Source organism: Alexandromys fortis, unplaced genomic scaffold, assembly GCF_014885135.2.
Source record: "Alexandromys fortis isolate MF-2015 unplaced genomic scaffold, M_Fortis_MF-2015_v1.1 scaffold_119, whole genome shotgun sequence".
NCBI lineage: Eukaryota > Metazoa > Chordata > Mammalia > Rodentia > Cricetidae > Alexandromys > Alexandromys fortis.
The window spans coordinates 2,104,790-2,127,575 of record NW_026067991.1 but is presented as its reverse complement, the minus strand read 5'-3'; the positions used below and the strand labels follow the sequence as shown (position 1 = coordinate 2,127,575).

Below are 22,786 nucleotides of genomic sequence, written 5' to 3'. Positions count from 1 at the left end.
GAGACTTATTTTGTGAAAGTCCAGGCATTAAAAATGATTACTTACTGGAAGATGTAGAGACACAGGTTCTAGCTAAATATAATAAACTCTTTTTAGGAATTACCTGCAAAGGGACTGGGCACCTCAGGAACCATGTATCTTGGTAATAAAAGGCATCCCAGAGTAGATTTTCAATAGAGAGTACTGTAGTACAAAGGAAGATCTATGTGCACAGAGAAACACTTCTGCCTAATTCAGAGACTCACAAGCCAACGTTTGTGGTGATACAGAGATGCCAACTGACCTTTCTACCAAAGATTATAAAATACTTAATCCTTTTTGGTTTGTTTGTTTTGTTGTTGTTGTTGTTGTTTTTGAGACAGGGTTTCTCTGTAGCTCTAGTAGACCAGGCTGGCCTCGAACTCCCAGAGATGCCTCTGCCTCCCCAGTGCTGGGATTAAAAGGATTAAATACTTAATCCTTTTAAAGCTCATTTTTTTCATCAAAATTCTGAAAAGGTTCCTGCTGCTCCTTGTTCTATTCTATTCAGATGACTTAACTTGAATGTTATCTACCGCGCTAGCTCCTCACCACAATTTTATATAATTTATAAATCTGAAAAGCAACTTTCACTTCTTTTTTGAGACAAAGTCTCACATTGGCCTGGAACTCACTATGTTGCCCAGGGTAGCCTTAAACTCATAGCAATCCTTCTGCCTCAGCATTTTAGGTGCAGAGATTATAGGAGCAAGCTATCACGTCTGTCAAAAACCTTTGTTTTGCCAGGTAGTGGCTCAGACCTTTAATCCCAGAATTTTGGAGGCAGAGGCAAGAGAATCTCTGAGTTTGAGGACAACCTGGTTTACAGAATGAGTTCCAAGACAGCCAAGGCTACACAGAGAAACCATGTCTTGAAAAACCAAAAATAAATAAATATATGTAACATATTACCAGACCCCCTCCTTTCCAATAAGTACCGTAATATTTCTTAGATAAAATACAATAAAATAATTTTATCTTTATAAAACAAAATATAGAATATATTAGAATTCCTATAAGTATATTCAAACAGATATAAGTCTAATACATTGTGCTAACAATCCTCATTCCTATATGGCAGTCCTAAATATTATGATGCTAAAACAGTGATTACAACAATTATACTTGGAGCACTTCCTATGTGTCAGGAAGTTACAAGGCTCCTGTGCATATTAACTAATGTAACCCTCACCGCAATCACAAAGTTGCTCATTCGTGCCCTCATTTCATACATGAGAAAACTTAAGCACAAGGTTAAACAATTCCACTGAGCTCACCCACCTAACACAGGAAAGAAGCAGCATTTTCTTTTCTTTTTTAAAAGATTTATTCATTCATGTATTTTATGTATGAGTGCTCTGTCTTCATGCCCACCAGGAGAAGGAATCTGATCCCTCTACAGATGGTTGTGAGCCACCATGTGGGTGCTGGAAACTGAACTCAGGACCTCTGGAAGAGCCATCAAGTGCTCTTAACCGCTGAGCCATCTCTCCAGCCCCCCTGCATTTTCATCTGTGTTCCAAAATAACTTCTTATATTTAAAGGCACAGGTGGACAGTAGATAGGATATAGCTTGCTGGATCCCCAAAATGATCTGAACTCAGGAATTCTCTCTCTACAGTCTGTGTTCTCTCTCACAAAAACACACCGCGGCGTTGCAGACTACAGTGCCAGGTAGGATTTAACTGCTCTTTTCATAAGTACTGGGCTCCCTTCCCACTAAGCAGATCATTGGCAGAGTACTCAGGATCCCAATTAAATTGAGATTTAATGCTAGGTCTTCCCAGCTTCTTAACTCCAGGAGGCTGGGAGTTTCTTCTGTGATGAAGAAAGGCTGCAATAAAATGCAGAAATTCCAGAGTCCTGGTAAAGATCAAGTAAGAAATCAGACTGTAAATCCTGATTACCCTGGGTATTTGTTGTTTGCCTTTCCAAAGGCTCATGCTCCTTGACCTAATTAAGGACCTCCTTTACATTCGGAGGTTCATTTGCTCAGTGTGCCTTCTCCCTCGCCCTGGGATCAATCCCGCTCAGCTACAACTTGTTGGAGGGGGACAGTGGTACACGACTTAAACCAGTCCACACAGAAGAAATCTTGGGACCGTACAGATGAAAACACTTGGACAAAAATGATCACTTATTATTTTCTTTATTTGGACCTAGGGGGTGTGACTTTAGGAACCACTCTGGGACCAGCTCAGTGCCCATCTTGTCACTAGGAGGAAAGACCGGTGAGTTAGCATAGGTAAGGCAGACCTGATGGTGAGAAGCCGGATCCAAACTATTTAGTGACACCAACCAATACATTATCCTTTTGCCCAAGTAAGCTAAGAACAATTGTTCTTTTGTTTACCACTTGGGATAAAAAAAAAATCATACTAAGAATAAAAACCTGAATTATAACTCATAAGGCAATGCTAGTAATGGCCTCTAGTCCCCAAGAGGCATTCAATACTTAGATACTTCAACATGGAAGAGCCAGGAAGGAAAGACACTGCAGATAGAACATAAAACATTTCCTCTTTCCCTCTTAACACCTTCTCCTTCAGTAAAGTTCTTCTGAACAGCTGTAACAAACAAGGCAAAGGGACCAACAGTGAAATGGAGTGTGCGTAAGGCCCTACTTTTAAAACCTCTGCCACCTTAAAAGAATAAATAAATAAATAGCACCTCTGCTTGCTCGGCCTGTCACCGCCTTAACCACAAACTCTCCTTTCCAGCACACCTTCCAAATGTGAGCAGTGTCCCTCCTTCCCAGCACCGCCCAGCCTGCTGGCACATCAGCGGCTCCCAAGAGCTCTCAGGACACACAGTGCCATCTCTGCTATCTCGACTGCTCACAGGCCCCCAGTGCTTCTGCTGACTCACCTCCCAGCATACACTGACCGCCTTGTTCTTCAGTGTTCCAATACACGCCTGCTTGGACACACCGACTCAGCTGAGACACGTACGTGGGAGTGGGGCAGCAGGGAGGGGATAATAAGGATGGAACCAGCCAAGCCTTTTTTCTTTGATTAAAAAAATCGTATTTTTAGAGGTTTTTTTTTTTTTTAACATTGTGTGTATACATGAATGTGTGCATGAGCCACAGGATATGTGTGGAGGTCAAAGGACAATTTGCAGGAGTTGGTTCTCTCCTTCCACCTGTGGGTTCCACAGAGAGAAATCAGGTCGTCAGGCTTGGGGACAATGCCTTTCTCCACTGAACTTACCCTATCCAGTACTTTTTCAATATGAATGACTCGAAGGAAAGAAAACCTTAGTTCAGGCATGCACATGCCTGTGTCTTAAAGACGACAGGACCCTGGGAGCAGTTTCAGGGACTCTCACCCAAACCTCTCTATTACATGTACTGCTATTACATCTAGCAAGCACCTCAGGGCAAAAAAGGAAGTGGTTCCAAAAGCATGACAACCTAAATGGTACCATATTCACTATTTCCAAATTTCAACAAATTCAAGCTTAACTGACTACCATATAGGGAGCTAAATCTGCAAAAAAAAAGGAGAGGTAAACTGTCCTTTGCAGTGTTCAGACTTCCGCTTCTGAGGAAACAAACTTACTCTGTGTCTACCCTGCTGGACCATAAGAGAGCTCTGTAAATCCCCAGGAGTGAATCCAGCGCTCTGGGCATCCCTTAACCAGGTCATCTACCCTGCACTCGGGTCTTTCAGCAGTGGCATTGCTTCCGCAAAGTCTCTTGAAGTTCAAAAGAAGATAGAGCTAACCTAACTAAGGAAGAAGGGCTGTATGCAAGAAACAAATCTCCCAGACTGGGAAGAAACACTTTTTAGCAGGTACAAGATGTCCCACTGCCTGCTTTGGTAAGGTTTAACGCAGCACAGCCAGGCTTTTCTACTGATTATTGCTCATGGCTGCTCTGTGCTACAACAGCAGAGGGGAATATTGCAAAAGAGACCGCGTGACCTGCAAATCCAAAACGTTTACTGGCACATTATACAGGCCTGACAACTCAGATTTACAGATAAAGACAGAACTGGTTTTTGTTTTGTTTTATTTGTTTTGAGACAGGGTCTATCCTTGTAGCCTGGCTATCCTGGAACTTGATATAAAAGCAGGCTGGACTGGAACTCACAGTGGTCTTCCTGCCTCAGCCTCCGAGTGTGAGGATTAAAGGTATGCACCATGATGCCCATCTTCAGACTCAGTTTTATCAAATTTTCTGTTGACAAATTTTGCCTAGAACTATACAATCTAAGGTAGAGGACAGTACTAGGAATAGGATTATTTCAGTAAATTGTACTGTAGGCCTAGTAAGATGGCTAAGTGGACAGACACTGATATGCAAATGTGACAATCTGAGTTTATCCTGGAATCCACACAAAGGTGGATTGCCTTCATCCTCTGACACAGAGCACAAAGTTGTCCTCTGACCCCCACACCTTTACTGTGACACAGGTATACGCTCACACACTAATAAATCTAACTTAAAAGAAAGAAGAAGAAGAAGGAGGAGGAGGAGGAGGAGGAGGAGGAGGAGGAGGAGGAGGAGGAGAAGAAGAAGAAGAAGAAGAAGAAGAAGAAGAAGAAGAAGAAGAAGAAGAAGAAGAAGAACAACAACAACAACAACAACAACAACAACAACAACAACAACAACTGGTGGTGAAACATCTTTAATCCCAGCACCTGGGAGGCATAGGTAGGCGGATCTCTGTAAATTCAAGGCCAGGCTGGTCTACAGAGTGGGTTTCAGGACAGCTAGGGCTACACAGAAAAACTCTGTCTCAAAAAGCTAAACAAACAAACAAACAAAGAGAACATCTGATCCGGAACTTCTAAACGTAAAGGCAAGTTTTATAACATAATTTACGAACCCACATTGGTTTCAAGCTGGAGTTCAGTGCTCCACACTCCAATATTTGAGGTCTGAAAGTTGCCCTGACTACGATACTGACTTTGAATTTGCTCCCCTCCTTCTAATTTATTCAAAGGCACCCATGCTCAACACTGAGTGGGTACAGGGCTGTGGAAAGCCTGAGTTAGCCGCTGGAGCAAAACAGAGTGTCTGCTTGGGCCTAGAAACAGAGTAAGGTATTACAAAAAAGGACTCCCCTGAAACTCCCAATGGACACTAACATCAGTTCTTTCCTCTTTCTTTCTGTTCTTTTGCCTGTGTAATATGTCTGTGTACCATGTGTGTCCAGTGCCTGAAGACATGAGGACTCTTGATAGCCCCTGGAGCTGGATGGTTGTAAGCCGCCGTGGAACCTAGGTCTGCTGAAGGAGCAGCCAGCACTCTTGACCACTGAGATAGCTCTCTAGCCCCCACTAGTACTAAGCCTTACATCTGAACTTTTTGGGAGGTGACAGTGTGATGAGACATCAAAGTTGAGACTTAAAGCACACTAGGTAGGCACATGAATACTGCATAACCCAGGTCCAGATAATTTTATTTTATACTATTCTTCAAGAGTTAAGCCATGTATGGTGGGCGGCTTATATTTGTAACTTGAATGTTTAGGAGGCTGAGACAGGATAATTTCCATGAGTTCCAGACCAGTCTGGGCTGCCAAGTGAAGCACTGTCTCCCCAACCTCCCCACAAAATAGCTAAACAAACAAAAGAACCCATGAAGATTCAAGGAGTAGCCGCTGTTGAACTTACGCTCTTCCTAAAGTGAGATGTAAGACTCCTCTAAGACAGCTGTGTGAGAGAATTCTGAATCTGGATATAACACTGTAGACATGTGTTCTCACTAACTTCCAACAGTCACCATTCCCTTGAGTGTTAGGAACAGGAGCCACAACAGTAATGGCGCAAGGAGCAGGAAAATAGACTTTGCCACCAGCAGACATTACGGGCACTGCACTCACACACACTCATGTGCACATACCCCCACACACAGAGAGACACATATAAACACAGTTTTGTTTTGTTTTTTCGAGGCAGGGTTTCTCTGTGCAATACCCCTGGCTGTCCTGGGACTCACTTTGTAGACCAGGCTGGCCTTGAACTCACAGAGATCCTCCTGCCTTTGTCTCCCAAGTACTGGGATTAAAGGCATAACCACCACTGCCTGGCTAATTTTTAAAAATAAAAATAGCAGTTTGAAGCTGGGCAGTGGTGGCGCACGCCTTTAATCCCAGCACTCGGGAGGCAGAGGCAGGCGGATCTCTGTGAGTTCGAGGCCAGCCTGGTCTACAAGAGCTAGTTCCAGGACAGGAACCAAAAGCTACAGAGAAACCCTGTCTCGAAAATAAAAAAGAAAAGAAAAAGAAAAAATAGCAGTTTGAGAGATGGCTCAGCAGTTAAGAGCAATGGCTTCTCTTTCAGAGGGCTTGGGTTCAATTCTAGTGCCCACATGGCAGTTCAGAACTGTCTGCAATTCTCATTCCAGGAGATCCACTGCTCTTTTCTGGCCTTCTAGGACATCAGACACATATCTGGTACCCAAACACATATGCAGGAAAAGTACCCATACACATAACAGTAAAATTAAAAAAAATAAATATAAATAAATCCTTTTAAAAAATAAAAACTGCTGTAGTAATACTTTAAAATATTTTGTTAAATGTATTGCAATATAACAATTCTTTTCTAATTCTATGTATTTTAATTCTGTATAAGAAAATTACTCTGGGGACTGGAGATATGGCTCAGCAGTTAAGAACACTGACTGCTCTACTGCTCTTCCAGAGGACCTGGGTTCAATTCCCAGCACCCACATGGCAGCTCATAAGTGTCTATAAATCCAGTTCCTGGCGATCTGATACCATCACACCATTGCACATAAAATAAAGTTAAATAAATCATTAAAAATTCTTTTAAAATGTTTAAAAGGGAAAATTATTCTGCTGGTGTGGTGCAGGCTTTTATTGCCAGCATTTAGGAGGCAGGGACAGGTGGATCTCCATGAGTTCAAGGTCAGCCTGGTCTACATAGTGAGTTCCAGGACAGCCAGGGCTACATGCTGAAACTCAGTTTCAAAAAAATAAAAAGTAAAATTACTCTAAGCTTGGTGTTGTGGTTTACATTTGTGGTGTCAGCTTTTGGGAGGTAGAGATGGGAGGATCCGGAGTCCAAGGTCATCCTCAGTCACAAAGACTGAAGATCTGCCTAAGCTATAGGAAACCCTCCCTTCAAAAAAGGAAAAATTACTGCGAAAATGGACTTTGTAAAGTTTCATCATACCATAAAAAGATCCCTGTTCTGAGACCAAAAGGGAAGTAAACACAGTCACAAGGTAGATCTCAAAACCAAACCAAACTCACCCTTCTTAAGAGTCATGCATTTCTGTTCTCAAGTACAGAGCAAAACCCATGTTGCTATTTTTAGCGGCTCTATTTGTAAACAGCTGAGAGTGTGATGTAACAGTTCTGTAGACCTAAGGCTCCCTTAGTTCACTGGCACTCATCCTACTTCAACAGAGTTAACCAGAGAGAGAGAGACACGCCTTGCTATATACCTACCTACAAACTGCTTTCCAAAACATACTATACAGATAATATTCAATTATTTAGGAAATCTGAATCTAAAATACGTGTAATCTTCCCATAATTAGAGCGAGTCAGTATTAACATCAGGTAAAGTAACCTTCAGAATCCAAGACACCATCTCCTTAAGAGGAGGTCCCCACGTCAAACAGTGGTGGTGCATGCCTTTAATCCCGGCACTCGGAGGAGGCAGGAGAACTGCTGTACATATTATCTGTTTGTTTGTTAGAGTCTCACTTTGTAGCCAACCTGACCTGAAACTTGATGATGTAGACCAGGCTGGTCTTGAACTCACGGAGGCCCAGCTGCCTCCGCCTACCAAGTGTTGCAATCAAAGACATGAGCCACCACACCTCTGACTGCCAAAAATTTAATGCCTGTCAGTGCTACAATGAGATCCTATCTCAAAATAGACTAGGGGAGACCATACTCATTTTAATCAATTTAAACTGCATTATTAATGGTCCTCATGAAGGAGAATGAGTGAGAAATAAAACCAGAAGCTAAAGCTTTAATTGAATGAGCCAGAATGTAGCATCATTCCCAAGTGTCAGACAGCCTACAGTGCAAAAACAGTCAAGTTAGAGAGATGAATACACCAAGGCCTTTCCATGCCAGATTATCATGACTGTTGCCACTCCCAGGATTGTTCTGTCCTCCTTTTCTCCCCATGATGGTTGCCATTTATTATTATCATATTATTTACCATTGTACAGGACAATGGTGTGGTAGAGCATGAGACTCGTAAACTCAGAGTCGTGGGTTTGAGCCCTACATTGGGCACCAATTTGTTGGGCGCCAATTTGTTGCAACACGAAGAGGCCACTTGTTCATCCTGGCCACCCAGAACCAAAATAACCACACAGAAACTATATTAAACACTGCTTGGCCCATTAGCTCTAGCTTCTTATTGGCTAACTCCTACATCTTAATTTAATCCATTTCTATTAATCCGTATATCACTACAAGGTTGTGGCCTACCAGCAAAGTTTTAGCATGTCTACCTCCAGCCACAGATCCATGGTGTCTCCCTGACTCTGTCTTCCCCGCCTACCTAAGTTCCGCCCTATCAACAGGCCAAAGCAGTTTCTTTATTCATTAATCAAGAAAAGCAACACACAGACAGAAGGACCTCCCATACCAGGACAAAATATCATTCTTTTTATTTTTCATTAGTATGATTCCCTATGTGTGTGCTTGCTCATGCATGCATTTTATAGTTTAGACATGGAGGTGCATGCATGTCATGGTACATGTTCAGAGGTACAGCGGGTTCTCTGCTTTCATTTTTTTTTTTTTTTTTGAGACAGGGTTTCTCTGGATCTTTGGAACCTATCCTGGAACTCTAACACTTGCAGACCAGGTTGGCATTGAACTCACAGAGATCTGCCTGCCTCTGCTTCCCAAATGCTGGGATTAAAGGCATGCACCACCACTGCCTGGCCTCTGCTTCCATCTTTATGTGGGTACCAGAGGTTAAATTCAGGAAGGCAGGCCTGCATCAGGTAAACACATTTAATGGCTAAATAATCTCCCTGGCTCCCAGTTCAGATCCCTAATTTTTCTTTAAAACTAGGTCTTACTGCTTTGTAGCCCACAGGTGCTGGAATTACAGGTATGCCAACATACCCAGTCCCAATAGTTTTGTTTGTTTGTTTTTATTTTTTTGAGACAAAGTCTTTCTGTGTAATTCTAGTCCTTGATATATAGAGTTCAGGCTGACTCGGAAGTCACAGAGGTCTCCCTGCCTGTACCCCTCAAGCACTGGAATTAAGGTCATTTGAGAACATACCTAGCCCAATAACATTTTTATTAGCAATCCTATTAGTTGCAGATTCTCTAAACTGAATAGACTGTAAAAATCATATATCTCCCCACCTCTACTTAATTTGTCATAGACTGTTTTCTGTGTTCAGTTCCCTTCTCGAGCTCTGTTCCTTTCCTATCCTCAGTTTCTCCTTCCTCAATAGCTATTCCCAGCAATTTCTCCTACCACAAACTCCCATTTCCTCATGGCCTCTGTCTCTAATTTTTTTTTTTGTTTGTTTTTTTTGAAACAGGATTTCTCTATGTAACCGTCCTAGCTGTCCTGGAACTAGCTCTGTAGACCAGGTTGGCATCGAATTCACAGAGATCCACTTGCCTTCACCTCCCAAGTGCTGGGATTAAAGAGCTCAGTATCCCTATTTCAATACAGATTTAGGCTCTCCCCAAAAAGGCCCTGAGTTTTATTCCTCAATCATAACTAGTCACCTCAATTATGTCCAAAAAGGTTCCTTAATCACAGAATCATCACAAAAAGAAAAGCTCAGAAATAACCCAATCCACTGCTTCTCAAACTAAATCAACAGCAAAAGCTGGACATGGTGGCATGTGCATTTAACCCCAGCACTAGGGAGGCAGAAGCCAGATAGATCTCTGTGTATCGCTGTGAGTTCAAGGCCAGCCTGGTCTAGTTCTAGGACAACCAAGGCTACACAAAGAAACACTGTCTTAAAAAAAAAAAAAAGGCTGGTAGCCAGGCGGTGGTGGCGCACGTCTTTAATCCCAGCACTCAGGAGGCAGAGGCAGGCAGATCTCTGGGAGTTCGAGGCCAGCCTGGTCTACAAGAGCTAGTTCCAGGATAGGAACCAAAAGCTTACGGAGAAACCCTGTCTCGAAAATCCAAAAAAAAAAAAAAAAAAGAAAAAGAAAAAAAGAAAAAAAAAAGGCAGGTAGCCCAGGCTCACCTTGAACCCACCAGGCTGTAGGACTACTCAATATACTCCTGCCTCAGCCTTCTGGGTGTCAGGATTTTAGCTGTGAATCACCGCACCCAGTTTTCAAATTTAGCTGTACTTTACTGTATACATCGTAAAGATGTATGTAACTAACTTTAAAGATGTATGTAACATCATCATTGCAAACACACATACCTTAAGCCCTTACTATGAAAACACAGTGGAAATTCCTATTCTAGTCCAGTTTTCCGTTTTTATTTCGTTGTCATCCACTATCTTCACAACCCAACAGTACATACATACACTGGGACTCATAGTTGGGAGACTTTAATCTGAACCCGAACTTCCCATTCACAAGTGAAGAAACGGCATTTCAGTGGTGAAATGTGTTTCTCACCCACAGAACTTTGCCCCTAAAATTCAAACTCTTGTCTAATGAGTGTCACGCTCGTGTGGTTTCTACTTAAAGCCCTCTCCCTGGTCACTCACTCACTCGCACTCCGTACACAAACACAACTTCAGAGCACCAACCCCAACTCCTGATCTTACGTTCTCCTCCAAGTCACCGCTTGCTGATGAGCGAGCCCTCGCCGCCGAGCTTCATGTTCCCACGGGTCAGTCCCCTCAGCCACCATCCATCGACCACTCAGTCCCCTGGGAGTCGCTGCAGCATACTTACTCGGTCATGGTCCCGTCGCAGCCTCTGCCTCGCGCTCTCCGAGGTCAGAGTCCCTCGCATTTACTGCTCCGGGGTCGCAGACCCCTCACAAGCAGTCACCTCCCGGTCACAGTCCCCCTGGCTGTCATTGTACCTCGGTCACAGTAGCCCCGCAGTCACTGCTCCGCATTTCCCTGGCTGTCACTGACCTGTTCTTCAGTCACAACCCCTTCACGGGCCCAGCCGGCATTTGTCCACGCAAGCAAACACTACCCCGGGGTTCCTTACCGCAGCTCTCCCGGGCTCGGGTCCCGTCCGAGTCCTTCCTGGCGCCGCGTCACCGACTAGCGAAGTCAAATAGGTTGCGGGGAGACGCCCGGGAAACATCTGACCGGACAGCGGGCCGGAAGTCCCGCCTACCGCCCGCCCTCTTGTCAATCCCACCATCACGTCTCTGAAAACCACTACCTGACAGAGTAGTTCCGCTTCCAGCCCGGCCTGGCGGGTGGAGGGACAGCGCAGAAGCACCGGACACGGGCGCGGGGTCAGCAGCCCCGGAGTACCGGATGTGTGGCGCCTCCTGTCGGCGGGGGCTCCCTCGGCTGTGGTCTCCCGGCGCCGCTTGCATCCGCCGACCCCCCGCACTTGTACAGGCGTGCGGCCCCGACACCCAACCTCAGCAAAGAATTCAAGCCTCCAGCCACGTCCGGCGAACGCTCGGGTCTGAGCTCACAGCCTCCGGATATTTTGACAAGGGTGACCCACAGAAAATGATCCCTACGAATGGACTGAGAAAGTAGTTGAGCAGGAGTAGAGGCAAAGGCACTGGTAGGAAAATGGACGGATCGGGGTGGGCAGTCAAGCAAACGAACTTCGTACGGTGAACTTTTGGGGGATTTTGTTTTGTAGAGGTTTCTTTTCCTCTTTTAAGATTTGTGCAGGTCCACAGAGGCCATAAACGGGGCAACAGATATCTTGGAGTTACAGGTCTTTCTGAGCACTTTCTGGGTGCTGGGACCTGAACGCTAGTCCTCTGCTACAACAGTAACTGCTCTTTGCTCTTAACCGCGGAGCCATCGCTCCATCCCCTTTATGGGGCGGGATGGTGGTGGTGGGCTTTTGCTTGGGAATTAAAAATAACTTTATCAGACACTATTTCCCAGGCTGACCTGGAACTTAACGAGGTGTCCCATGCTGGCCTTGAACTTGCAGTGGGCCTCTGGCCTCAGCCTCAAGAGTGCAGGCGTTAGCCACCACACCCAGTGCGATTTTGTAGGTGTAAGACAAGTGGGTACAGACAAAAGATGGGGGGAACTTTAATACATTTGTTTGCACTTTTTCCTTGAAGATAACCAAGAAGGGAGATAAGTAAACTGCACCTGCTGAGGTGCTTCCAAGAAAGAAATGATTAAAGTCTGACTCACAAACACCCCTTGAAGTTCAAGTAGTATTTAGACATGGCAGATAAAATGGCCCAAATAAGGACAGCTAGCTGGAGGAGACACCAAGGGCCTCTCTGGGGAAGATGGTCATCACAAAAAGAGGAAAGATTGTGGCCAACACAGAAGTCTCCAAATTTGAAGGGGTTCTACTTTATATACAACTTGGAAACTTCTCAGACCCTGACAGTAAACAGATGTAGTAAGAGCTCAGATAGCATGATAAAGTCAAACCACTAGATACATAAAACCTAAAACAACGGATTTTAGGTGCCAAGGTCCAACTTATTTTTATTTGGTCAGGATATTAATACAAAAGTTGAGGTTTCTTCGTGCCACAGTCACCCTTCCCAAAGATTCAATAGTAGAAACAACCAAACGCTGCTACAACACAGAATAAGCTGTCCTAAAAAATAAATACAGAAAACAGAAATCCAGGGTGTTAGTGCTAATGAGACCGGAGGTCACACAGGCTATGACATCAGTGCTAACCAGTGTTATGTACTAGTATGGATACACTAGACCACTGCTAACGTTTTCTTCTGTTCTCAGAGACTTCAACAGAGACAATCACACTTGAACTGATCGTCCTGCATCAGCCTCCCTAATGTAGGGTTACAGGTGTGACCCTCCATACTCTCCTTTTTGTCAATTTCCAATTATGGAGCTTTCTTCCTTCAAGAAACAGAAGGTTTCCAGGGTGCCACTATAAAGTTGTTTTCCTGAGGACATCTACAAGACTGCTCTCTAAAAGGTGCCAAGTAGGGTAGGAGGGGAGGTGGGGGAGGGGATAATCGAAGCAGTCTATTTGCGTGTGGGGAAATGCAGTGAAGCCCATTATATGTAATTAACATGCATTAATCTGAGGGTGCAGGAGGAGGATAGAGAGTGGGAGGCCAGCCTCTTAATTACATAGATAATTAATTACATAATTAAGTATATGGTGTGGCGGGGCATGCCTGTAATGCCAGCTCTCAGTATACAGAGGCACGGCTGGTCTGCATAGAAAGTTCCAGGCCAGCCAGGGTTATTGTGGGTATTCACTCTGCCAATAACCTTGGGCTGTCTGGCCCTTTAAGAGGCAGTGCTTCTTATCTGCCCATGAGACCTCTTACAAGGAAGGAGGGAGGGTGGTCGCTCTCTCTTAGGTGGTAAAGGCCAGGTCAGGTGGCATGAAGCAGTGTGTGATTCGTCCCCAGCTTTTCAAGAACTCTGCAACTGGATTTACCATATCCTGTATTCGTGAGTGTATTTCCCTCCCCCTTTCATATCTTAATAAATCCTTGATACCACTTAAAGACACACGTGGATTTCTCTTAACAGGTTTTATAGTGAGACTCTTGTCTTTTTTTTTTTTTTTTTTTTTTTTTTTTTTTTTTGGTTTTTTGAGATAGGGTTTCTCTGTAGCTTTCAAGCCTGTTCTGGAACTCACTCTGTAGACCAGGCTGGCCTTGAACTCACAGAGATCCGCTGCCTCTGCCTCCCTAGTGCTGGGATTAAAGGCATGCACCACCACTGCCCAACTCTGAGACTCTTGTCTTAAGAAAACAAAACCGGGGCTGGAGAGAGGGATCAGTGGTGAAGAACACACTGCTCTTGCAGGGGACCCGCATGGTCCCTGCACCTACATTGGGTGACTCATAGGGTATCATTCTGATACTCTCTCTGACTTCTGGGGCACCTGCACTCACATCAACACACATACACATATAGATATATATATATTTAAAAAAATTTAACAACAATGAGGTAAAATAATCAGACTTTTAAATTAAATATGTGAATGAAATTTTATATAATACATACTCACAAAATAATTATTCTATATTGCCGTACTTAAGACAGAAATAGTTATCAAATGCTTTGAATGTCTTGGAGTAAGTGTATTACCCAGAGCAAGGAATGCAGGATATTATCATTGTAACTAAGATAGAAGCATATGATGGTTAATATCCATTTTAAACCTGACTAGGTGTAGAGTCACCTCAGAGACACTGCAGGAAGTTTGTGGGAGCATCCTAGACAGATTTACCTGAGGAGGAAAGGAAAGACCTGCCCTCGACATGGGCAAGTTCCTTATGCCACAGCTACCAACTGCTCCTGCTGCCAGGCCTTCCTCACAAAAATGGGCTCTACTGCCTGAACTAGAAGTCACATGTTGCTTCCTGACAGTATTTGATCTCAGCAATAAATAAAACAAGTAGCCAATATGGTGGATAAAGGATTTTGTTTTGTTTGTTTTTTGAGACAAGGTTTCTCTGTGTAGTCCTGGCTGTCCTGGAACTTTCTCCGTAGACCAGGTTGGCCTCAAACTCAGAGATCCAACTGTCTCTGCCTCCCGAGTGCTAAGACTAAAGGTGTGTGCCACCACCATGTGGGCATGTGCAATTATGTTATTAGAAGCCCCTTTATCTGGTGTGCAAGTCTTTGATCCCAGCACTCAGGAGGGAGAGGCAGGCAGATCTCTGTGAGTTCAAGGCCCACTTGGTCTACAGAGCTAGTGCCAGGAAGGCTCCAAAGCTACAGAGAAACCCTGTCTCAAAAAAGCAAAAATCAAAACAAAACAAACAACAACAAAAGAAGCCACTTTATCATTTTCCTGCTTTAAGTAAAAATGTCTATAAATTAACTTTTTCACAAATAAAACAGTAAAATTTAAAATAAAACCACCGATGCTGGGCATTGATGGCACACACCGTTGATCCCAGCACTAGGGAGGCAGAGACAGGTGGATCCCTAAGTTCAAGGCCAGCTTGGTTCCAGGACACCAGCTACACAGAGAATCCCTGTCTCAAAAAAAAAAAAAAAAAAGTTTCAGTAAAAACTCCTTATCCAGAAATCTAAGCCATCTAAGAGAGATGTCTCAAAAATTATCGTGTCTTCCCATGTTAGCAGTAATCTGCTACACAATGGCCATGTGTCCCCAGACAGGAGAAAGGAGTTTCCCAAAGACTTACGTTCATGAAGACATCATGAGTGTAGTTGTCAGTGTCTGCATCCCAGAAACATCGAGCAGCCATGCTGGAATGCCAATGAAGACTGGTCAGCAGTGTACATCTGACCTATGATCTGCCACGAGCAAGTTTATTCCCTAAAATCTCACAGGTCCATGCTTCAACCTTTCCATGGCACATGGAGGCAAAATACGCTGGACCACCAGGAAGGACAGGAGTCACAGGCAAGGCTGCTTACAGCTAGAGGTGAGGGCCAGGGTCTCTAGCCAACTAGCACCCCAACTGGCTTCCTGACAATTACACGGATCAAATTAATTTGGCTACGACACTTGTGAGTGACTTTCAGTGGGCTCAATTCCTGCAGAATAATAGGAAAAGAGGTCTTGGAAAAGACCCAATATAATACTTCACCCAACCTGGTCATTTGTAGAGACCTGTCCAAGAAAGGGACAACTCTGAGCTATAATTCAGTCTTCTAACTAGACCAGCATTAGGAGGCCCAAACCTGTAAAACCAACATTTGGGAAGCTGTGGAAGGTTGCTGCTAAAAAGACCAGGGCGGCAGAGAGACACCCTGTTTCAAAGACAAACAAAAACCAAGTACAGTCTTGCAAGCCTGTAATTTCGACACTGGCAATTGAAGGCAGAAGATCTAGAGTTCTAGGGGCAGTAGGAATATAAATATAGCATCAGACTATTTATAACTATAAAGTTAAATCATAGAGTAGTTCTTTGTCCCTGAACTCTGCATATACTGAAATTTTAGATAATCGCTTCTTTCCTTTTTTAAGACAGAGTCTCTCTATGGTCTGGCTATCCTAAAGCTCACTATGTAGACCAGGCAGACCTCAAACGGAAAGGATGGAGAAAGAATTTGTGCACCATGACATAAAATAGAGGTCAAAGGGCAACTATTAAGAGTTGGTTCTCTCCTTTCACTAAGTTGAGTCCAGAGATCAAACTTGGGTTGTCAGACCTGATGGCAAGTGCCGTTAGCTGATGAGCCATCTCTTCAGCCTCCCAGTTCTCCTTGGAACTTGGCCTGACTACATCTCACAGTGTCAACCCAAACCAGGAGAAGTTTCGAATACAAGACACTACTGAAGACAGCTCTAGATTTGTGGGGGCCAAGACTATAGTGAGGTGGAGATCATTTCCTATGTGTAAGGCCCCAAGTCCAACATGTCCACCCCATGGACCACAAACTAAATAATGTGGATGGTCAGAACGTCAGAGTTAGGCCTGGTGACAGGGACCACTAAGTAATGCTGGCATGCAGGCACATCCAGGGCAGAGCATACAACAAGACTCGTGACCAGAGGTGACTCTAGGGATGTCCACCTGGGAACTACCCAGACATTAGCCTTACGAGTTCAGGCTGCATCTGTTAAACCATCCTCCTGACTCTTTCAGAGACAAAAGGAGTGAGTTATCTATGCACACAGTGGACAGCTCCCAAGGAGCACAGATGAGACAGGAACACACACACATACCCCACCCCACCCCCCACACCCCGCTACTCACAAGACGCCTTCACCCCTCTGCTCGCCAATCACCACTTGCACCACCATTTTATACCGGTCATATCCCAATTCTAGGAAGGAGAACAGCAGAAAGTTAGCTCTATCCAAGTCCGCAGTAACATGACCTGCTGATCATAGATTCTTCCAGAATAAAGAAGCACACAGCCCATGGGTACTTAAGGAGTAGATAGTAAGATTACAGGTCTGAGGCCTGGAGATAAGCCCTGACTACAAAGTTGCCCTGAGGCAAACCCTTAGAGCCTAACTTTCCCTTTAATTTCGCTAGTCTGTTAAAAGGGAATGTTCTCGCCTGTTAGACTGTTGTAAGGAGAGCAAAGGTATGAAGACACACAGTGCTGGCATACAGAGTGAACCTGGACCCTTCCTGAGACTGCCCCTCAATTTACAGAAATAAGAAAACATTCTTCTTGCCTTGGGACCAGAGAGCTCATAACAGAACTCAAAAGTAGACAAAAACATTTATTTTAGAAGTGGCATGTACAAGGTGTATCCGAGCTGGGAGTTCGTCACTGTGTTGGGGGTGGGGCACAGGATCAGCAAAGACTGCGCACAGAATGTGCTGGAGAGTGAGAGTTTACCAGGACGAGAGCTCTTCAGTGTTAGTCCCTTCATGGAGCAGGAATAACAAAGGCATGAGAATGGGACTGGAGAGGTGGCTCGAGGAACGGAGTGCTTGCTGCTCGCACAGAGGACCAGAGTTCAGTCCGCAGTGCCCACATCAGCAGCTCACAACCACCTCTATCTTCAACCCCAGAGAACCCCTAGCCCCGCTCCATGGGCACCCACACAGCACATCACATAAATTAAAGAATAAAACTAGGTGGATGGTGAGAACATGGGATCTTCAGGAAATTGTAAGCTGTTCATTAAGGTGGACAGGAAGGAAAGAAACATAACCTGGCATGGTTGCAGGGGAAACTCAGCACTCTGGAGGCTGCAGGAGTTCAAGGTCAGGATGCAGGACAGCACAGTAAACTGGACAAACAACCTGAGGACTACAGACACTGTCCAGAGGCAGCCTGAACAAAATTCGTGGGGAAGAGCCCAGTTTGTTGGTGCGCTTTTGTTGTTGGTCGTTTGTTTTGTTAGAGCCATGATCTCACACTCATTAGTCTTCCTGCTTCTGCCTCCCGAGTACTGTGACTACATGTGGGCGCCACCCTGCCCTCCAAATCATTATTTTAAGAACACTCCCCCCTCACCTGAGATGTCCCCCTTCTCCCTGAACCCCTAATGGCACAGAAATGTATGTGGGACACTCAACATCTAGCCGTGACATCATCATTCTGAAGGAGAAATAAAAGGCTTTTTAAAGATTTATTTTTATGTAGATTAGGTCTTGCCTGCAATTATATATATGCACCATGTGCATGCCTGGTACCCATGAAGGCCAGAAGAGAGTACTTGGATCCATTGAAACTGGAGTCTTACTGAGTGGCCTCAATGGAACAAAAACTGTGACATCCATGTGACCACGACTTTGTGACAGAACATTTGCCTGGCATGCAGGAGGCCTTGAGCTCTATCACCAACACTACAAAAGCAGGATGGCACAAAAGTAAATAACTTCTCTGATGGTATAACACTAAAAATAGGGCATGGTGCTGGGCAGTGGTGGCGCACGTCTTTAATCCAAGCACTCGGGAAGCAGAGGCAGATGGATCTCTATGAGTTCTAGGCCAGTCTGGTCTACCTAGCAAGTTCCAGACCAGCAGAGCTACATAGTGAGACCCTGTCTCAAAATACAAAAGTTTCTGTTAGCAAGAAACAAAAGCACAAAATGTATTATGCATATGTTGAATTTGGCAAGAGTGGAGGGCTGAATAAGAAAAGCAGTTAAGAATTCAGTAAGAGGGGGCTGGAGAGATGGCTCAGTGGTTAAGAGCATTGCCTGCTCTTCCAAAGGTCTTGAGTTCAATTCTCCGCAACCACATGGTGGCTCACAACCATCTGTAATGAGGTATAGTGCCCTCTTCTGGCCTGCAGGCATATACCCAGACAGAATATTGTATACATAATAAATAAAAAAAAAAAAAAGAATTCAGTAAGAAGTGGGCCCAGGACAGTCTGGGAGGGGGTACCGAGTGCTGGACTAAATAATCTACAGGGTGGTGGGGGAAAAGAAGCAATGATAACAAGGGAAAGGAAGGAAGCCTTCTGAATACTTGGGTTTCTCGGACATGGCTTCCCTGTGATGCTTTCACGCAAACCTGTACTCTTTCCTCCAGTCTGTGAGATTCTGCCTGAGAAAAAGTTACCAAAAACTCACAGAATTCTAGACAGTGAAGAAAATTTGTCTTTAATAGAAAGCATAGATCACGTCCTGGGATCAAAGATGGGGCAGTGTGCCAGATGGGCAGTGGTGACCCATGCCTTTGTCCTGCCACTCAGGAGGCAGATCTCTGTGAGGTTAAGGCCAGCCTGCTCTATAGAGTGACTTCAAGGACAGCCACAGACACACAGAGAAACTGTCTGGGGGAGGGGGAGTGGCAGGAACAAATGGTCAGAACTGGGTGTTTGAAGGGAATTTCATTTCCAGCGACAGCCCAGGTTACCTTTCAGTTTATCTTTAATGGTTTCTGACAGACGTTTTGTGAGATGAGGCATTTCATCTGGAGAATATTCAGCGCTTGCCAGTTCCTCTTTGAGCACGGCATGGATGCAGTCTTTAACCACAGAGGGTCTAAACCTAAATCAAACAATTTGAGAACATCTAAATGTCAGCTCAGCACCCCAACATCCTTCTCACTTCAGCCTTTTTGTCAGCAGCAGCCTTAAAAACTGTACCTAGTTGTGAAGTCACTAGGAGGTGGTGGTGCACACCTTTAGGTCCCAGCACTCAGGAGGCTGAAGCAGGAAGATCTCTGAGTTGGAGGCCAGCCTGGTCTACAGAGTGAGTTCCAGGACAGCCAGGGCTAGGAAAGCCCTGACTGGAAGACAAAAAAAAATAAATAAATACATGAAACACTGTATCTAGGGCCTGAGAATGTAGCTCAGTGGTAAAAAACTTGCCTTGCATGAATGAGGCTCTGTTTTCCATCTCTAGCACTGGCCCCACCTGATACTGTTATTTACTTCTTAGGTCCTTTCTTCTTACATTTACTTTGAGTCAGGATGTCTGTGTGGGAGTCGGCTCCTTCCTTTCACTACCAAGGTCTCCAGGACCGAGCTCAGGTCATCGGGTCTGAAGTCAAGCACCTTCACCAGCTGGGCCATCTCACTGGTCTCTTTCTATTTATTTATGTGCATATTTGCCTGTGTGTATGTATGTGCACCACGTATAACACCTGGTGCCTCTGGAGTTACAAACAACAGTGAGCTGCCATGTGGGTGCTGGGAACCAAACCTGGGTACTCTGCAAGGCAGCAGATGCTCTTAATTGTTCTCCAGCCTCTGCTAATGCTTTTTCTGCTGTTCACAAAATGCTAAGCTTCTCTTCTCTTCTCTTCTCTTCTCTTCTCTTCTCACTGGCACACATCTGTTACTAACCGCGTTCTGTACCGTTTCCAAAGGAAACACAGCTCAGGACATTCCATACATTAGAACATTTGCTGCGGTAACTGCACACACCTTTTCAATATCCATGGGGAAACTGCTGCATGAAGTTGCTATCACATATAGGACTATCTCTACCTTTTAAAGATTTACTTATATTTTATATTTTTGGTGTTTTGCTTGCATGTATTGTCTGATCCTATGGAACTACAGTTACGGATGGTTGCGAGCCGCCATGTGGATGCTGTACTCCAGTCCTCTGGAGGAGGAGCTGTAGGACCCTCACCCCTTATTCTCAAAGGGGTGAAAAGAAATTTCCTAGCAGAATGTTTTCCCAGGAAGATAGTGGCCTTCCCCTCTCCCACCCGGGAAATTCCGAGCACAATGTCACTTAGCTCAGCCCAGCCAGCCACCTGGTGCAGGCTGATAAAGATGGCCTAACTCAAGAACAGTGGTCTTGTTCTAAGAACAAGGAAAAAGCTGACTTAGCAGAATGGGAGGGAGCAAAAATCCTTGCATCCGTGCCAAAGCAGCTTCAAAAAGCCTCTTTGTAGTTATGCCTTTAAAAGCTTACCCCACAAAGGAGATACAACTCCTCTCTCTACCTCACTATAACGGGATTAGTAGATAGGGGTTCAAAATATGTTTGTAGTATGCTGATTAAACCTTGCTTATTACAGTCTGGGCCTCTCTGGTGGTCGTATCTGGGCACAACAGAGCCAGTGCTCTAAACCACTGGGGCGTAGCTTCAGGCCTTCACCTTGGATTTTGAGGCAGGGTCTCTCACTAGGTCTTGCACGTGAGGCTATGCTGGCCAGAGAGTTCCAGAGCCTGTTTCTCCAATACCAAGACCAAATCTCCATCACTAGGATCACAATATGCAACGACTTTAGTGGGTGCAGGAATTGAACTCAGGACTTGATGCTTTCAGAACAAGCACATGACAGACAGAACTCTCTACAGCCCCCACCCCCCAATCTACACCCTCTTACCCCACGAATTAAAAATAAAATATATCCTCTCTCGGTTCCAGTGAGATGGCTTAGCTGGTATTGCAGTCAAGCCTGATGACCTAAATTCAATCTCAGGAACCACATAATGGAAGAACTAAACAGAACCGATTCCCACAAGTTGTCCTCTGATCACAAGTGCACAGCACAGGTGAGCACGCGGTAACAGAGTACCGCCAGCAAATTGCTTGTTTCCAGCCTCTGTTTTTTCTGTCCCCGGTGTGCACCCCCTAAAGCCTCCGAGAGGTCAGCCACTCCCATGAGCCAGTCTAGGGTTCCCGGGAAGACCTGCCAATCCCGCCGCAGAGCTCTGCTTTGGTAAAGTGGCCACGTCGGAACGCCAAAGCCCGCCCAGCTCCGCCCCTCTCCGCGTCTCCTTGGCGACACTGAAGCGCCCGGGCCCCACTCCCTACGGATTTCGCCCGCCTTGCCCAGACCGCTACGTGCCTTTGCTGGAAAATGGGCCTCAGAATATAGGTGTTCTCCGGCTCCCCTGAGTTCTTGTCGGCCTCGAACAAGCCCTCGGAGGCGCCTACTGATCCGGACCGGCCTTTGGTGGACGCGGCCATCAGCGGATCTCTGGAGAGGCCCGGCTGGTGCCTGCGGCCCAGAGGTCCCAGAGCGCGTCCCCAGGGCAACGGGTCGTTCACGTGACATCCATAGCCGTGCCCCCTTTTGGCGCCTGCGCACTGGCTGGAGCTAGTGGTGCCTTGGAGTCTGGGGTTAGGGAACCTACCGCTTGCTGGCAGCCAGCAAGCAGCCGGACCACCCCAGACTAACTTCCTTATGTTTCTTCTCTTCCTGTTTTTGAGGCTAGGTAGCCAAAAGTACCGCTGAACTCCGCCTCGACCTTCCCAGGTTTGGGATAACGGGCATGCACCACCGTGCTAAATTTTATGGGTGCCAAAGCTAGAACTCTACTGAGTCACATCTATGCACACTGTTCCTTCTAGTTTTGGACAACTTGTGAATTAAAAGAATCAACAGTAGAATTTATGTATAATTTTTTGTTTTAATTTTTGAGGCAAGATTTTTTTTATTTTAGTTGAAATTTATTTTATACACTATATTCTTATCATGCTTTCTCCTTATGCCAGTTCCACCAGATCCCCCTCACCTCCCTGTCAGATCCAAAGGAAACTAATGTGTTCAACTCCAAAGGGCAGCCCAAATATCCAGAAATTAACTCCTGCTGGACTATAGGAATTCTGGCTGTGAGATAAAAGCCAGCATTGCTCAAGAACCTGTGGAACTGGTTATGCCTTACCTCCTGCAGAAAGAACATTGGTCTACCCAAGCTCTTACAGCATATCAAAGTGTGTACTGGCCTCCAGGCTCCCCCACAGATAACTCTGGCCACGTCCAGTCTCCTGGCCATGTTCAGTCAACGTCATTCTCTCTGCTCTGGACTTTTTCAAATGACTCTGGCTATTCTCTCATATCTATAATAAAAACCTTAGTCATTTCATGTTGGCCATTTCTTTACTGTGTCCC

General features: G+C 45.1%; 2 protein-coding genes across 5 annotated transcripts in view; both read right to left on the bottom strand.

Moving 5' to 3' along the window:
- Positions 1-11,255, bottom strand: part of Pcyt1a (phosphate cytidylyltransferase 1A, choline) — a 48,583-nt gene extending 37,328 nt beyond the window's left edge. Inside the window, exon 1 of one of the 3 annotated variants that reach the window (XM_050159805.1) lies at positions 11,139-11,255. The gene's annotated coding sequence lies outside the window, so the exon portion shown is untranslated. Of the gene's footprint in view, positions 1-10,871; positions 11,040-11,059 lie in introns of those variants that run through there. The other 2 variants (XM_050159807.1, XM_050159806.1) reach the window with 2 other exon arrangements.
- On the bottom strand, positions 11,135-21,940 carry Dynlt2b (dynein light chain Tctex-type 2B). 2 transcript variants are annotated; one of them, XM_050159809.1, is made up of 5 exons: positions 21,740-21,938; positions 19,343-19,476; positions 16,768-16,837; positions 15,247-15,310; positions 11,135-12,695 (listed from the first exon to the last, which is right to left on the bottom strand). In XM_050159809.1, the coding sequence occupies exons 1-5, from the start codon at positions 21,859-21,861 to the stop codon at positions 12,648-12,650; spliced, it is 438 nt and encodes a 145-aa protein (XP_050015766.1). In that variant the 5' UTR covers positions 21,862-21,938; the 3' UTR covers positions 11,135-12,647. The 2 variants fall into 2 exon arrangements, with proteins under 2 accessions (XP_050015766.1, XP_050015767.1); XM_050159810.1 differs by lacking the exons at positions 11,135-12,695; positions 16,768-16,837 and having other exon boundaries at positions 15,249-15,310; positions 21,740-21,940.
- Positions 21,941-22,786: the final 846 nt, after the last annotated feature.